This window comes from Macaca mulatta, chromosome 7 (genome assembly GCF_049350105.2).
Source record: "Macaca mulatta isolate MMU2019108-1 chromosome 7, T2T-MMU8v2.0, whole genome shotgun sequence".
Lineage (NCBI taxonomy): Eukaryota > Metazoa > Chordata > Mammalia > Primates > Cercopithecidae > Macaca > Macaca mulatta.
Genome location: NC_133412.1, coordinates 57,010,007 through 57,028,110, shown reverse-complemented (window position 1 = coordinate 57,028,110; position 18,104 = coordinate 57,010,007). Strand labels below are relative to the sequence as shown.

At 50.1% G+C, this 18,104-nt stretch overlaps 1 protein-coding gene across 2 annotated transcripts in view; it reads left to right on the top strand.

The window, feature by feature from the left end:
* The first annotated feature begins 6,592 nt into the window (after positions 1-6,592).
* ADAMTS7 (ADAM metallopeptidase with thrombospondin type 1 motif 7) overlaps positions 6,593-18,104 on the top strand; it is a 54,137-nt gene continuing 42,625 nt past the window's right edge. For both annotated transcript variants that reach the window (XM_028851217.2, XM_028851216.2), the window contains exon 1: positions 6,593-6,990. In XM_028851217.2, the coding sequence (XP_028707050.1) occupies positions 6,891-6,990 (100 nt within the window). In that variant the 5' untranslated portion in view covers positions 6,593-6,890. The remainder of the gene's footprint in view (positions 6,991-18,104) is intronic.

The following is an 18,104-nucleotide window of genomic DNA, read 5'->3' as shown; positions in this document are numbered from 1 at the left end:
TCTCGATCTCTTGACCTCGCGATCTGCCTGCCTCAGCCTCCCAAAGTGCTGGGATTACAGGAGTGAGCCACCATGCCCGGCCTATATAGATATATATATATTTTTAGACAGAGTCTTGCTCTGTTGCCCAGGCTGGAGTACAGTGGCATGATCATAGCTAACCATAGCCTCTCCAGCTAATTTTTTAATTTTTGTACTCTCACTGTGTGGCCCAGGCTAGTCTTGAACTCCTGGGCTTCAGCAATCCTCCCACCTTACCCTCTCAAAGTGCTGGGATTACAGGTATGAACTAGGGCACCCAGCCTCCAAGTTATAGTGTTAAATTTTTTTTTAAAGCCAGGTAAAGATAGAGAGTATATATGCTAGCATGTGTGTAAAATATATCTTTGTGTTTGCAATGCATGTTGTTTTAAATGGAAGGATTCATGAGAAACTGAAATAAGTCATGACCCCTGAGAAGGAGCACTGAGGGACCAGGGGTCAGGTTTGGAAGGGAATAATTACTTTTCAATGTTTGTAAAGTTTACATTTTTAATTCTGTGCTGTCTTACTACAAAATACAAAATAAAACATAAAGGCCTTTACTTTTGCCAAATGCCTCAAATCCTTTCTTTACTCCTCTAGACCAGGGTTTCTCAACCTTGGTACTATTGACACTTGGGGCTGAAGAATTCTTTGTTGCAGGGGGTTGTCATTTAGCCACACCCCTGGCCTCTACCCATTAGATGCCAGTAGCACCCTCTCCCTGGTTGTGACAACCAAAAATGTCTCCAAACATTGCAAATTCCATGGAGGCAGAATCACCCCCACTTAAGAAACACTGCTCTAGATAACATATGAAATAGGGGTGTAGGAGTCTCTATCTCCACTAGATAGATAAGAAAGTTGAGGCCTAAAGAGGTTTTATTTTGTTTTTAAGAATTGTGTGCCTTGTCCAGGTGCTGTGGCTTATGCCTGTAATCCTAGCACTTTGGGAGACTGAGGAGGGCAGATCGCTTAAGTCCAGGAGTTTGAGACCAGCCTGGGAAACAGAACTAAATCTCATCTCTACAAAAAATACAAAAATTAGTTGGGCATGAAGCACATGCCCGTATTCCCAGCTACTCGAGAGGCTGAGGTGGGAGGACCACCTGAGCCTGGGGAGTTTGAGGCTGCAGTGAGTCCTGAGCATGCCACTGCACTCCAGCCTTGGTGACAAAGCAAGACCGTGTCTCAAAAAGAAAAAAAAATGTGTGGCTCATTTTCTTTGTTATTTATTCATTTATAATTTTAAATGGATGATGTTCTGCTATACTTTCCTACTTTTTATTTATTATTATTTATTTATTATTTTGAGACAGGGTCTCACTCTTCCTCAGGCTAGAGTGTAGTGGCACAATCATGGCTCACTACAGCCTGGACCACCGGGCTCAAGCAATCCTCCCACTTCAGCCTCCTGATTAGCTGGGACTACAGGTGTGTGCCACAATACTTGGCTAAATTTTTGTAGAGACAAGATTTTGCCGTGTTGCTCAGGCTGGTCTCCAACTCCTGGACTCAAGCAATCCTCCTGCGTCAACCTCCCAAGAGCCACCACACACAGCCCTTTCCTACTTTTTAAGCAATCTATCAATATATAAATGGATATATAGAAGTAGAACAAATATAGTTTCTTTTTAAATTTTGATCAGTTTCTGGTAATGTTTTAGCTATGTTAAAACTTACTGGAGATGTTGGGTCATATAGCATGATAATCATTTAAACAATAAATGAAATAATTTATATCAAGATACGGGGGAGAAGCTCACTGACTGGATACTCGACACTCTGAACAATGACATAAAATATGTGTTGAAATATCAAATCTCTTGCTTTGTTCAAAATGTACACTTTGGGCTGGGTACAGTGGCTCACACCTATAATCCCAGCACTTTGAGAGGCCAAGGTGGGCCAATCACTTGAGGTCAGGAGTTTGAGGCCAGCCTGGCCAATATGCCGAAACCTTGTCGCTACTAAAAGCACAAAAATTAGCCAGGTGAGGTGGCGAACGCCTGTAGTCCCAGCTACTCAGGAGGCCGAGGCAGGAGAATTGCTTGAACCCAGGAGGCAGAGGCTGTAGTGAGCCAAGATCGTGCCACTACACTCTGGCCTGGGCAATAGAACGAGACTCTGTCTCAAACAACAACAACAACAACAAAAACAAAACCCCCCAAAAAACAAAAACAAAATGTACACTTTACTCCTCAAAATTTGGAGTTGGCTGGTCCTGTATTTCCAGTTGAATTATTATTTGCATCATGATGGCATGACTAAGGCTTATCATTTTTTGTATCTTTTTTTTGTATCCCATGGTTTCCAAGGAGGTTTAAAATGAAGGCATCCAGCAGAGTGTGGATGGAGTAAAGACCAGGACCTGGGACACTGGAGGAAGCAGGCAGGGACTGTTGTCAGCTGCGGGATTTGAAAACACAAACTCCAAGGCTGCATTTCAGAAAAGCTTCCAATCTACTGTTGGGCCTTGGCAGCATGGAGGCAGTTCGTGGCATTGGCCAGGGAGGGCTGTGTGTCCCCTCCCAAGATCCTCCTGATCTCTAGGGTTTGCTGTGCTGGTGGCAGGGATCACAAAGACTAAGACATGACCTTAGCATCTCACAGTGTGTCAGGGTTGACAGACCCATAATCAGATACTAGCAGTCTAGTGTGCTGTCAACGAGAATGGCAAAGGGTGCTCCAGGGAACCTAAGAGGTCAGGGAGGGCATTCTGGAAGGGGTGACGTATAGCCTAGGTCTGAAAGGACAAGTCTCAGGGACATCAAGTTTATGCCCATCTTTTATTTATTTTTCATTTTTTGAGACTGAGTCTCGCTCTGTTGCTGGCTGGAGTGCAGTGGCATGATCTCGGCTCACTGCAACCTCTGCCTCCCAGGTTCAAGCAATTCTCCTGCCTCAGCCTCCTGAGTAGCTGGGATTACGCGCATCTGTCCACCACCATGCCCAGCTAATTATTTTGTATTTTTATTAGAGAAGGGATTTCACCATGTTGGCCAGACTGGTCTCAAACTCCTGACCTCAAGTGATCCACCCTCTTCAGCCTCCCAAAGTGCTGGGATTACAGGTGTGAGACACTGCACCTGGCCAGTGTCCAGCTTTTTTTTTTTTTTTTTTTTTTGAGACGGAGTCTCGCTGTGTCGCCCAGGCTGGAGTGCAGTGGCCGGATCTCAGCTCACTGCAAGCTCTGCCTCCCAGGTTTTTACGCCATTCTCCTGCCTCAGCCTCCCGAGTAGCCGGGACTACAGGCGCCCGCCACCTCGCCCGGCTAGTTTTTTGTATTTTTTAGTAGAGACGGGGTTTCACCGTGTTAGCCAGGATGGTCTCGAACTCCTGACCTCATGATCCGCCCGTCTCGGCCTCCCAAAGTGCTGGGATTACAGGCTTGAGCCACAGCGCCCGGCCTAGCTTTTTACCATTTATTTTTATTTCTAGAGACAGGGTCTCATTCTCTTGCCTAGGTTGGAGTGCAGTAGTGCGATCAGAGCTCACTGCAGCCTCAATCTCCTGGGCTCAAGGGATCCTCCTTCCACACTCTCCTGAGCAGGTAGGACAACAGGCATGCATCCCGTGCCTGGCTCACATCTTCTCCCTTTCACCTTCACATGACTGGCTCCTTCTTGTCATTCTGGTATCACAGCTTAAATGTCACCTTTTCAGGAAGGCCTTCCCTGACCACCCCATGGAAAGTAGACTCTAGTCACTTCTGGTTTTATTTTCTTCAAAGCACCTCTCTGTAGCTGGTCTTGTTTATATGGTGGTCTGAATTGTTTATCCATCTGTCTATTTGCTTGCTGTCCGTGGCCTCCTCCAGAGTGGGAGCTCCAGGGAACAGAGACCTTATCCATCTGTTCACAGCTGTGTCCCCAGTGCCCTGGGTCTGCAGTGAATACTTGATATTTATGGAGTGAAGAAGATATGTGCCAGGTGATAAGGGCAGAGTGGAGGCGTGTGAATGGGGAGGGCATCTCTAGAATGCACTGCGCAGGTCAAGGTGGAGAAGGAATTTGGCTTTGACACCAAGATGGGGATGGACAAAAGGCTTAGCCTGAGGTACAAACGGGAAAAGGTGGAATCTAGACAACCTTGAGGGAGAAGTTTGACTAAGACAAGGAGCAGGGGCCGGGCGCGGTGGCTCAAGCCTGTAATCCCAGCACTTTGGGAGGCCGAGACGGGCGGATCACGAGGTCAGGAGATCGAGACCATCCTGGCTAACACGGTGAAACCCCGTCTCTACTAAAAAAAATACAAAAAACTAGCCGGGCGAGGTGGCGGGCGCCTGTAGTCCCAGCTACTCGGGAGGCTGAGGCAGGAGAATGGCGTAAACCCGGGAGGCGGAGCTTGCAGTGAGCCGAGATCGTGCCACTGCACTCCAGCCTGGGTGACAGAGCCAGACTCCGTCTCAAAAAAAAAAAAAAAAAAAAAAAAAAAGACAAGGAGCAGGTATGTGGAGTGGGAACTAGAAGGGACATCCAGTCCATGGAGGGGTATTATCAGTACTTTTTTTTCTTTTCTTTTTTTTTTCTTTTTTGAGACAGGGCCTCACTTTGTTGCACAGGCTGGAATGCAGTGGTGTGATCTTGGCTACTGCTCACAGGCGGGGCTGGGCCCGGCCCAGCCTCAATCTCCTGAACTCAAGTGATCCTCCCACCTCAGCCCCGCAAGTAGCTGGGACCACAGGCACACGCCACCATGCTGGGCTAATTTTTAATTTTTTTGTAGAGACAGTGTTTCACTATGTTGCCCAGGCTGGTCCCAAACTCGGGGCTCAAGTGACCCTCCCACCTTGGCCTCCAAAAGTGTTGGGATTGTAGATGTGAGGCACCTTGCCTGTTTTTTGTTTGTTTGTTTTTCCCTAGAGACAATGTCTCAGTATGTCTCCCAGCCTGGCCTGGAACTTCTGGGTTCAAGTGATCCTCCCTCCTCAGACTCCTGAGTGTCACTGGGACTATAGGCCTGTGCCACTGTGCCCAGCTATTATCGGTATTTTTAATAGGAGGAAGACAAGAATGTTTTTAGACTGACGATCACCAGCCCAAGGAGACCGAGGAAAGTGGGGGACACCTGGAGCAGGACCCTTGAGGAGACAGGAGGGGAGGGAGCCACAGAGCCCTGGTGGAAGCATTGTCTCTGACTGCTGGAGGGCACCTGTTTCACTGTGTCCAGATGGAGGGAGAAGCGAGTGGGTGCCAGCTACAAAGTCTCATTGCATGCAGTGCAATGGATGTGGTGGTCTGAATTGTTCCTGTCACTGAGCAGCAAGACCAGCTGGTGTAAGCGGTGGGGAAGAAATGGAAGGTGGTTGGGTAGCGGCCAGGAGTCAAGCAGTGGATATAACTAGGGAGGGAAGTAGGTGAAGCTAGGAGGGGCTGGTAGATGGGGCAAAGAGGAAGGTATCAAGGGACTGGAGGAAGAGCAATACATAGTGGGATTGTAAAGGTGGAAAGGATAGCAGGGTTGGGTCTGAGAGGAGGGCACCTGATCTTCGGATTTCCGAGATGGAGCAGTTCTGAGGGATGACACAGCCCAGGCTGTGACCCTGAGACCTGATGGCTGAGGTGGAGTGGAAGGTCATTGGAGATGTGGTGGAGGATGTAGGTGACCCTGTGCTACATGAATTCCCTAGAGGACAGAAGGGTTGAGGGTGGAGAGGAAGCCAGAAGTGAGCTTGCAGGAATTGAAGGAAAGCACCCAGGAGATTGGACAATGAGGAGGTGTGCGGGTCTCAGAGGGCAGGGGGCACACAAAGGCTAAACAAAAGGAGGAAGTTGACCGTAACCTCCCTGAGGACAAGACTGGCATTCTCGGGGCAGGGCCATGTTTAGTGACGGCAGAAGGGAGAGAGGAAGCTCCTGGGAGCACAGGGGGAAGGGGAGCCTGAAGCCAGAGCCAAGGCTGGGGCTGCGAAGGACAGATGGCCGGTGTTAGGGGCGGAGGCTGGCCTGGGATGTGAGATTGGAGTTGGCCGGGCTCCAGGCTCCCCGGGGGCCCCTGTTGAAAGTCTGTGGGCGCTGGCCTGGGCGAAGCCGCGGTCCCCTGCCTGTGGACTCAACTCTGCGCTCTGCTTCAAGCAAACACACTAGGAGAGGAGTCAGGAGACGAGGAACTGCGGGGCCCCACCTAGCGCGGGCAACCCCTGTCCATCCAGGGAGGGCCCAGGCCTCTCTCCGCAGCTAGCTTTGAAGCAGGGCCCCCGCTGCCCCTCTGTGTGACCCTGGACCCTCGGGAGGCCTCCCGTGTCCCCTTTTGAGAGGCTGCCCTACTTGGCCCGGAGAACACAGCGAAGGGCACCTCCTGGAGCCCAGTTTAGGGACAACACAGAAATTCTGGAAATTCCAGATTCTTTGTGGGGAGCCTCAACGGGTCGGGGTCGGGAAGGCCTGGCCGGGCTCCGCCGGCAGGGGGCGCTGGGGACAGGGGGGCGAGGGGCGCGGACATCCGTCGTGGGGCGCTGCCTGCGCCGGGCCCTGCCAGCCCTTGAGGGGAGCGCGGCCTGCGGGGCCGAAGAGGCCAGGGCCGGTGGGGGCGGGACGGGGCGGGGCCGGGGGCGGGGGAAGGAGCCCGAGGGGCGGGGCGGGGGCCGGCAGCCGCCCTCCCTCACCCACCCTCCCTTTCTTTCTTTCTTTCTTTCTCTCCTTCTCGCTCTCTTGTCTTTTCTTTGCCTCTGCAGCCGGCCAAGGGGGCGGGCCCTGCAGCCTTTGTTGCCCGCGGACCGAGCACAGCCGACCGGAGTCTGGGCCGGGTAGTCGGGAGCTGCACGCGGGCCGTGCATGTCCTGAGCCGGACCTGGGACCAGGCAGCGACCGGACGGGACGGACGAGAGCGTGCGCGCGGGGTCACCCGGTGGCCGCCCGGTCCCTGCCATGCCCGGGGGCCCGAGTCCCCGCAGCCCCGCGCCGTTGCTGCGCCCCCTCCTCCTGCTCCTCTGCGCTCTGGTTCCCGGCGCCCCCGGACCCGCACCAGGTGGGTGTCCGCCCCTCCCCGGCCAGCCAGCCCTGCCACCCCTTCCCGCTCCCCAAGTCTCGGTTTAGTCCCTCCTCAGCTTTGTGGTACCCGCGCCGGCCCCGCTCTGCCTGGAGGTGGTCGTGTCTTCTGCTCCCAGGGTATTAGGGGACAGGGGTGGGGTCGGGCCGGCGGGGGAGTGAAGCGGCGCCTCTGGGGAAATTTCCTCAGCCCTTGATTCAGCTACTGACACTGTCTGTTGCCTGCAATAAGCCCCTTCCGCTCTTCGGGCTCCGGTTTCCCCACCTCGGGTGCAGCAACGCGCCTCGCTCCTGGGAGAACTCTCGTCCGAGTGGGCTGGATGGAGCGCAGTTTACCCACTGAGGATTTGGTTTCTCACACTCCTTAGTGGGGCTTTCCTGGAAAGCGGGCTGTCCGGGACACCGCCGGCGAGGGCGCCAGGTCGCAGGTCTCCGCGGGTCCCCGCCGCCCCTCCCCCCCCGCCCCCCGCCTGCTCCCGCCTACCGCATCTGGGCTGCTGGCGCGGTCCCTGGCGGCCTGGGGGACCGGGTCTTGCGCGGTCCTTGCACTTCCTGCCTCTCCCTCCCCCAAGTGTGAAGACGCCGGGAGTGGAACCGGGAGCAGGAGCTTCTTTTCCCGGCCATGGGTTAAACTCTCCCCGCCCAGCCGGGCCGGCCTCCGATGAGCCTCTGGCCTGCGTCCAGACTCTTGTTTGGCGGAGACCTGCCGGGCGGCAGCGCTGCTGGCGCGTCCGACGCAGCGCAGCGGGCCTGGGAATTCAGTAACCGAGTATGTAGGAGACCCCAGGCCCAGTGCTCAGGGAGCTCCCAGTTAGGGGAGGCGGTGGATAGTTGGGAGAGCCCTGCAATAGAGGCAATCGGCAGGCTTTGTAGGAGAGGAGGGGCATGAGGTTGGAGAGACTGGAAGGATGGATGGATTCTGGATGGGCTGTAAGGGCGTGGAGGGAGTGGGGGCCTCCCCTGGGGAGCATTAGTCGGGGGACTGGAGTAGGGTTACTTGCTGGGACGGAGTCGACCTACCTCCCCACTGGAGGGATTGTGACTAGAAAGTAGTCTGACATTTACTCTTGGTCTCAGAGGTTTGGGAAGTCAATGAAGGGAGCTGCTGATGAAAGCAGTGTTTTGGGAAGATTTGGTCTAGCAGCCATGTGCAGAGTGCAGAGGGAGCGAACATTTAATGAGCACCTACTGTGTGCCAGCCTTACGGGTTATTTCTCATAATCTCCACAACAACCCTGCAAAGCAAGTGATGGAAAGGTCTTTTATGGACCAGCAGACAGGCTCAGAGTAGAGCGACCTGTGGGTTTGGACTCCTGAGCTTCCTGAATGAGGCCTGTATTTTCCACTGTCCAGAACTGGGGGCTGAGGAGGATGAACCGGGCTATGGGAATGAGAGAGCAGGAAAATGCTTCCTTCAGGACTTGGGTCCAGGCCCCCTGGCAACTGTGCGAAGAGCTGGGTACGGTCAACCTGGTGGTATTCTTATGAGGATTAAATGAGATACTGAATATGTCAGTTGCTCAGTACAGGACACAGTGACTACAATGTAGTGGTCATTATTTTTATTAATCTGCCAGGCCAACCCAGGACTCCCCAGATGACCTGGACCTGCTATTTGCGGGTGGAGGCAGGCCAGGCACTCTCCTCTACCTAATCTGGGCACAAACACTCCAAGGGTGGAGTCTGTCTCTAGTGTTCCCATAGATATAGAGCATGGGGTCCTCCCCGTTCTGCACTCCCTTGGGATTGGTGACTCTGAGGCTGCTGGCCTGTTTGTCATTTTCTTTGGAGCCCAGGACCTAAGCCTGGGGCTCTTCCTCCTACTGAATGTTACCTTCTTTGAGACCAAAGGGCTCATCCTGGGCTCACTTTTAGGAAAACATATCCTTTTTCCCCACTTGTGACTAACCCAGGAACCTGCTAGGGTTTCTGAGGCTGGAGCCCAGCCATGTCTCCTCCTCATGCTGTATGGCACATGTGAACCCTGTGTGCATGTGTTTCTGTGCGTACTAGGACTCACAGAGGAGGGCATTCACATACCACCCCCCACCCTGCTGGGTATTTTTCCTTCTTGGCATGAGCTGTGGGTCATTTGAAGGGCTGGATTGTAACTCAGGTTCTTGATAGGGAGGTGAGGGTAAACACCATCTTGGCATTTCTTTGATAGAAACTCCAAAGTGACAGTTCTGTCACCCAGGGGAGATATTAAAAGTTTTTAACACCCAATGTGGCAGGAGCTTGGTCCAATCAGAACAGACCTCCTGACTTGGCAGAATAGATTTGGCCATGAATCTCTGGCAGTCCTCCTGAATGGCGCCTGTTGCCATTCCACTGTCACTTGAGCTCTGCAGGCTCAGTTCTGATGCAAGCACATGACCATTTGAGACTGGAACCTGCAATTACTCCTTGCTGGCACTGGGTGGTGCTAGTTTCAGCCACCAACATCTCTACTGGGGTCAACTGTAGGCTACAGTGAAAGTTACTTATTTTTAAACTTACCCCTGCACTCTTTGAAAATATTTTAATGGAAAAACAATACAAGTTAACTATAAAAAAATTAATGCTGGTGGGGTGCAGTGGCTTATGCCTGTAATCCCAGCACTTTGGGAGGCTGAGGCTGGCAGATCTGTTGAGGCCAGGAGTTCAAAACCAGCCTGGCCAGCATGGTGAAACTCTGTCTCTATTAAAATACAAAATTAGCTGGGTATGCTGGTGCATGCCTGTCATCCCAGCGACTCGGAAGGCTGAGGCATGAGAATCACTTGAACCCAGGAGGCAGAGGTTGCAGTGAGCCGAGATTGCACGACTGCATACCAGCCTGGGTGACACAGGGAGACTCTGTCTCAAAACAAAACAAAACAAAATAAAAAACCAACCAACAAACCAAACAAACAAAAACTAAACAAAACAAGAAAAAAATTATTGCAATAAAAGTGGCAACATCCTGGCCGGGCGCGGTGGCTCAAGCCTGTAATCCCAGCACTTTGGGAGGCCGAGATGGGCGGATCACGAGGTCAGGAGATCGAGACCATCCTGGGTAACACAGTGAAACCCCGTCTCTACTAAAAATACAAAAACTTAGCCGGGCGAGGTGGCAGGCGCCTGTAGTCCCAGCTACTCGGGAGGCTGAGGCAGGAGAATGGCGTGAACCCGGGAGGCGGAGCTTGCAGTGAGCTGAGGTCCGGCCACTGCACTCCAGCCTGGGTGACAGAGCGAGACTCCGTCTCAAAAAAAAAAAAAAAAAAAAAAAAAGTGGCAACATCCTGTAAGTCTGTTCTTTTCTTGTTGATTGAAAAAGATGTTTTAGACCGGGCACAGTGATGCACACCTGTAATTCCAGCACTTTGGGAGGCTGAGGTAGGCAGATCATTTGAGCCCAGGAATTCAAGACTAGCTTGGGCAGCATAATGAGACCCCATCTCTACAAAAAAATTAAAAAATTATCCAGGCCTGGTGGTCCACGCCTGTGGTCCCAGCTACTTGGGAGGCTGAGGTGGGAGGATTGCATGAGCCCAGGAGGTCAAGGCTGCAGTAAACCATGATTGCATCACTGCACTCCAGCCTGGGTGACGGGGTGAGACCCTGTCTCAAAAAAAAAAAAAAAAAAAAAAGAAAGAGAGAAAGAGAGAGAGAGAAAGAGAGAAAGAGAAAGAAAGAAAAAGAAATAAAGAAAAGAAAAAAAACCTGTTTTGGTTTGGTTTGGTTTGTTTGTTTTTAAGCCATTAGGCAAACAGATAAAACAACACGTTTTTAAAAGAAAAAGCTAAGTATACGTTAGAAGTTCTCTTGCTAATTTTCAGTTATAACTTAGCTCACATTTGTTATGTGCCAGCTATTGTTGTAAGCACTGACATGCTAACTTATTTAATTCTTACACAACCAAAGAGAGCAGCTGTAATTATTATCATCCCCATTTTACAGATGGAGAAACTGAGATTCTGAGTGGTTGAGTAATTTACCCATGGTCTCACAGATATGGGTAGCAGAGCTGGGATTCAAACCCAGCCTGTCTGGCTCTAGAGCTCACTAATCCGAATGCTTTTTACCTGCAGCATAGCTCTACTTAGCCCTGTCCACATTTTTGAACTTAATAGGATGCTTCTTTGTAACTCATCTGGAATTTCTGTCTTGCAATATTTGCCTAGGATCTAGAGCAGGTATTCTCAAGAGGACTGTACATCCCTTGGGGCATGGGTCCTTCCCCAGAGATACTTTTTTTTTTTTTTTTTTTTTTTTTTTTTGAGACGGAGTCTCGCTCTGTCTCCCGGGCTGGAGTTGCAGTGGCCGGATCTCAGCTCACTGCAAGCTCCGCCTCCCGGGTTCACGCCATTCTCCTGCCTCAGCCTCCCGAGTAGCTGGGACTACAGGCGCCGCCACCTTGCCCGGCTAGTTTTTTGTATTTTTTAGTAGAGACGGGGTTTCACCATGTTCACCAGGATGGTCTCGATCTCCTGACCTCGTGATCCGCCCGTCTCGGCCTCCCAAAGTGCTGGGATTACAGGCTTGAGCCACCGCGCCCGGCCCGATACTTTATTTTTTTTAAAGCTTTTGGGGCCTTTTCTCCCCAGTGGTTGATTCCTCAGTTACATACCTGCTTCCATCCCCCAACCACATGCATTTGAGGACAAAACTTGCCTAAAAGAGTGTCATGGAGCTCCTCCAGTTGAGAACTTTAGAGCTAGTTGGCATCAGTGCCCCCTGACCTTCAGCTCATCTTTAGCTGCCTTGGCTGGGATTGTCCTTGCCCTGGGAACCAATGTTAATACTCACTTAAAACAAATCTTGGAGGGTGGGCATAGTGGCTCATGCCTGTAATCCCAGTACTTTGGGAGGCCGAGGCGGGTGGACCACCTGAGGTCAGGAGTTTGAGACCAGCCTGGCCAGCATGGCGAAACCCCATCTCTACTAAAAATACAAAAAATTAGCTGGGCGTGGTGGCTAGCACCTGTAATTACAGCTACTTGGGAGGCTGAGGCAGGAGAGCTGAACCTGAGAGCTGGAAGTTGCAGTGAGCCAAGATTATGCCATTGTACTCCAGCCTGGGGGACAAGAACAAAACTCTCTCTCAAAAAAACAACAAAACAAAACAAAACGAGCCTTGGAATTGTAGTCTCCGCGAATTGTGAACCTTGGGAAAGTTAGGAAATCCCCCACTGGAAATGAACCTGGGAAGCAGTTCTTCCCTATCTCTGTCATTTTCGTCTCCTTGACCTGGGCTCCCCTCCTCATGTTTTTCTGGCCTGGATTTTCCAAGCAGATGAGGAAACAAACCCAGAGACATGCAGTGACTCAGATTATACAACTATTAAGTGGCCCACTTGGGCCTGCCCGGGGTCTTGTTACTTTCAAAGCCCATGCTCTATAATGCATTATTTTGTCCCTCCATTGCCTTCCATTTTACAAAACACATGCCTGGGCCAAGATTAAACTTCTTGTTGCCCATTCTTCTGGCTTTTCCCCCACTTCTCTGAGGGTTTACCACACAGTGCCCCTACCACCAAGAGGCCCTCCTTGTCTTCACTGTTAAATTAACATATGTTGGCCGGGCGCGGTGGCTCAAGCCTGTAATCCCAGCACTTTGGGAGGCCGAGACGGGCGGATCACGAGGTCAGGAGATCGAGACCATCCTGGCTAACACGGTGAAACCCCGTCTCTACTAAAAAATACAAAAAACTAGCCGGGCGAGGTGGCGGGCGCCTGTAGTCCCAGCTACTCGGGAGGCTGAGGCAGGAGAATGGCGTAAACCCGGGAGGCGGAGCTTGCAGTGAGCCGAGATCGCGCCACTGCACTCCAGCCTGGGTGACAGAGCCAGACTCCGTCTCAAAAAAAAAAAAAAAAATTAACATATGTTAAGGGCCATCTCAAATGCATCCTCCTTGATGAAACTTTTCTTCATTCTGATGCATTCATAAGGTGTCATCCCCTCCCCTTGCTTGGACCTTGTCAGCACTGTGTCAGAGTGGGGGTCTTGGATCTACCACACCCATTTTTCTGTTTTTGTGTGTGTGTGTGTGTGTGTGTGTGTGTGTGTGTGTGTGTGTGTGTGTATGTGTTTGGGGGGGAGTCAGAGTCTTGCTCTGTCATCCAGGCTGGAGTACAGTGGTGCAGTCTCTGCTCACTGCAATCTCTGCCTCCCAGGCTCAAGTGATCCTCCCACCTTAGCCTCCGGAGTAGCTGAGACTACAGGCATACAACACCACGCCTGGCTAATTTTTGTATTTTTTGTAGAGATAGATTTCACCATGTTGCCTAGTCTGGTCTCCAACTCTTGAGCTCAAGCAGTCTGCCCTCCTCGGTCTTCCAAAATACTGCGATTACAGGTGTGAGCCACTGCATCCAGCCATTTCTCCATTTGAAGGCAAGGATGGTGTCTTATCCACTTTCCTGGACTTTGGAGCACCTAGTGCACCCTCACAGTTAGTAGCCAAGGGTCACATACCAAATGCCATGGACTAGGCAGGTAATGTAAATGAGCAAACGAGGTGGGCAGGGAGACAGATTTTTCCTGAAACGTGGGGCCTCTTGGCCCATCTCTTGTTTTCCCACTTTTGTTAGAGACTCAGTTCTTTACTGAGTGAAAGGAAACACAAGCATGATGGGAAAGGGAGCCTACTTGCAGCCGCAGTACTGGGAATGAATAGGGAGTGGTGGGGACTGAGGACTGGGGAGCATAGGCCCTTCCTAAAGGGAACTCACTGCTCCACCCTGGCCACTTCTGCCAGGCAGAAATTTAAGCCTGACATGGATGGATGATAAGACTTTTCAAGAAAAGCTGAAAATTGAGATTTTTGTACAAGATCATGTGATTTTTTTTTTTTTTTTTTTTTTTTTTTTTTTGAGACGGAGTCTCACTCTATAGCCCAGGCTGGAGTGCAGTGGCGCCATCTCAGCTCACTACAAGCTCCGCCTCCCGGGTTCACGCCATTCTCCTGCCTCAGCCTCCCGAGTAGCTGGGACTATAGGCACCCGCCACCATGCCCAGCTAATTTTTTTGTATTTTTAGTGGAGATGGGGTTTCACCATGTTAGCCAGGATGGTCTCGATCTCCTGACCTCGTGATCTGCCTGCCTCGGCCTCCCAAAGTGCTGGGATTACAGGCGTAAAGCCACTGTGCCCAGCCCCAAGATCATGTGATTCTTAAACATTGGCAGTTGACTAAAACGTTTTTCAGTATTTGTGTCAGCCAAAACAAACCAAAAAATCAATAACTGATCAACACAAGCAAATCTGCACGCTGTGATTAAGGAGTTGTAGTCCCATATGCCCTTATTAGGATGTCAGAGCAAGAAGTCTCCTTAAATCTTCCAGTCCGGTGGCTTCTGAATGCCAGCCTCTGAATTGGCTAGATCAGAATCCCTGGGAAGGTCTAGAAAAATACAGAAAACACACATTCTAGGCCCCCAGAGCCCTGGATCTGTGGAACCAGAATCTCTGGGCTGGGTCCTGGCATCTGCAGTTTTTCAGAGCTCTCCAGGTACTGTGATGACCAGTCAGGTTCACTCCCAGTGGGGGATTTCCTAACTTTCCTGAGGATCACAGTTCCTGGAGGCTCTTGGTAAAAACATAGCTTCCCAGTCCCTAGTCCTAGTTTCCTGGAAATGCTGATTTAGTGAGTCTGGGATGGGACCTGGGACTCTTTTTTAAGAAACTTATCTGTGAGGTCTGGAAAATCCTTGCACTAGTGACCCGCTGAAGCTCAATGACAGGGAAGATTAGCTCAGAGCCACACAGCACGTTGCCCCAGCCTAACCAGTCTCTTGACTCTCAGAGAAGGCTCTTTGAGGCTGGCACTGCTGGGGCGGTTGGGAGCAGAGGGAGATGCTCTCAGCAGGGGCACAGCACTGGCATGTGCAGGGCACTCTACATGCAGTTTGGCAGAGGACAGACTGGAGGGCGGGTTTGGTTTCTGTAGCCTGCTGGGATGGAGCTTTGGACTGGGCAGCAGCAGAAGGAACCCTGGTGGGATGTCAGCAGGGCACTCAGGCATTCATGCGAGCCTGAAGAGTCTATTGTCGTGAACAGCCAGGATCCTGGGAGCTGGGTATAAATCCAATCAAGAAACTCCTGATTGCCAAGTTTCCTAACTGTGCTCTTTAGAGCCTGGGAACTGCAGAGAGGGAAAAGGCCGGGGAGGAAAGCATGGGTGCCCGGCTCTCCCAAACTCCAGCACATGAGATTTCTTTTAAGACTAGACCTGGTGGCCAAAGAGATTTGAGAAACGTGATCTAATTCAACTTTTTCACATTAACAATGGGGAAACTGAGGCCCAGCAAGGGATGGAGTATTGAGAATATAGAGCAATGTTACTGAAGAGACTGAAATCATTTGGGGGACTTGAGTTCCAGTCTCAGCACTGTCATTCTTACTGTCACTGTGTGGCTCTAGGCCAGCCTGTCTACCTCTCTGAGCCTCCCTTTGCTCTCTCACCTAGGAAGCAGTCTGGACACCTTACTGCAGGTGTCCTAACCTGGGCTTCACAGCCTAAGGGACTGTGAACTCAGGGGATCCATGAACTTGAATGGGAAAATATTACATATTTACTTTTTGTAACCTCTCAAAGAAATTTAGCATTTCCCTCAATTATGAATATCATTAGCAAATCCCAACAGCACCTGTGGTTTTGTTACCAATAGAACAAACCAAATATTTTTCTATCTCATTACGATTGTTGCACATATCTTGAAATAAGGTTTATGTTCATCACTACTTCAACATTTCCATAGTTGCCCGGCATAGTGGCTCATGCCTGTAATCCCAGCACTTTTGGAGGCTGAGGTAAGTGGATCACTCAAGGTCAGGAGTTCAAGACCAGCCTTGCCAACATGGCAAAACCCTGTGTCTACTAAAAATACAAAAACTTGCTAGGTGTAATGGCATGCACCTATAGTCCCAGCTACTTGAAAGGCTAAGGGACAAGAATTGCTTGAACCTAGGAGGCAGAGGTTGTGTTGAGCCAAGATTGAGCTACTGCACTACAGCCTGGGTGACAGAGAGAGACTCTGTCACAAAAAAAAAAAAAAAAAAAAAAAAAAAAACCATAGTTGTTAAATATGCCACAAAATCTTGTTTAATTCCACACCCTACTTTTTAAATTATTTTTTGTTTTGTTATGTTTTGTTTTTTAGATAATGTCTCACTCTGTCACCCAGGCTGGAGTACAATGGTACCATCATGGCTCACTGCAGCCTTGACCTCCTGGGCTCAAGAGAGCCTCCCACCTCAGCATTCCAAGTAGCTGGGACTACAGGTGTGCACCACCTTGCCTGGCTAATATATATATATATATTTTTGTAGCAACAAGGTCCCATTATGTTGCCCAGTTGGTCTTGAACTCCTAGGCTCAAGTGATCCTCCCACCTCATTCTCCCAAAGTTCTGGGATTACAGGTATGAACAACCATGCCTGGCCTTAAATTATTTGGATAACTATATTTCAGGATAATCAATTTCCTTGGTACTTCTGTGTATTTTATTTTATTTATTTATTTTTTGTGGCAGGGTCTCACTCTGTCACCCAGGCTGGAGTGCAGTGATGCGATCTCGGCTCACTACAACCTTCACCTCCCAGGTTCGAGCAATTCTCCTGTCTCAGTCTCCTGAGTAGCTGGGATTACAGGCATGCGCCACCAAGCCTGGCTAATTTTTGCATTTTTAGTAGAGACGGGGTTTCACTATGTTGGCCAGGCTGGTCTCAAACTCCTGACCTCAAGTGATTCGCCTGCCTCGGCCTCCCAAAGTACTAGGATTACAGGCGTGAGCCACTGTGCCCAACCACTCCTGTGTATTTTATTTACTGCATTTCAAAACATTGTTCTGAGGAGAAGGAGTTTGTGGCAAAAAGGGATAAGAATCCAGGCCTTACTGGGAAATCCAAGAGGACAGAGCAACAGAGAGGGGTTTTTAAACGGCAAGGGCCTGAGCAGAGGTCTGCCAATTTTTTCCATCCCTGGAAGCTTTCTTTAAATGAATTCTTGTATATAAAAGAAAGAAACCAGAGCTACTCTGTAAGTGGCAGTTAGGGGCCAGGGAGCCCCACTGGGGTGGTCTTTCTCTGTCTCCCCATTCCAGGAGGCCTGGAGACATTTGCAGAATGCTCACGCACCTGAGAGCACATTTTTCAATCCATCAGGCTAATAATAATCATAACAATCATAATTGCCATCATATTCCACCAGTGGCTCAGGCACTGCTAAATGTGGAGTAGCTCACCAGGTTTAATCCTCACAACAGCATCGAGAGTGTAAGTGCTGTGGTTATCTGCATTCTACAGAGTAGAATTTTGGTATTCAACAAATACCAAAAAAGGACTAAGTTCTGGACACTTCCTCTGACACTTAAATCTTCAACAAAGAATATAAAGGGCCAAGTGTGGTGGCTCACACCTGTAATCCCAACAATTTAGGAGGCTGAGGTGGGAGGATCAGTTGAGGCCTGGAGTTTGAGACCAGCCTGGGCAACATAGCAAAACTCCCATCTCTACCAAAAAAAAAAAAAAAAAAAAAAAATTAATCAGGGCCAGCCTTGATGCCTCACACCTGTAATCCCAGCACTATGGGAGACTGAGGTAGAAGGATTGCTTGAGCCCAGGAGTTTGTCTGAGACCAGCCTGGGCAACATAGTGAGATCCCATCTCTATTAAAAAAATTAAAAATAAAAAAAAATTAGCCAAGTGTGGTGGCACCCACCTGTAGTCCCAGTCCCTTGCTACTTGGGAGGCTGAGATGGGAGGATGGCTCAAGCTCAGGAGTTGGAGGCTGCAGTGAGCTATGATTGCACACCTGCACTCCTGTCTGGGTGACAGAGCAAGACCCTATTTCAAAAAAAAAAAAAAAAAAAAGTGCAAAGAATATAGATTCTTGCCTTCCTAGACTACATTGGGAGGGGTGCGAGAAAACAAATAAATAGAAAAAATACTGAAAATGCTAAGTGATATGGTATGTCAGAAGTGCTATGGGGAAAAACAAAGCAAGGAAGGGGGATAGGGAGAGCCAGGGAGTTGCAATTTTAAAATAAAGTCATTAGAGGAGGCCTCATTGAGAAGGAGACATTTGAGCAAGAACTCAAAAGTGAGTGCTTTAGCCACGTGGAAAACAGA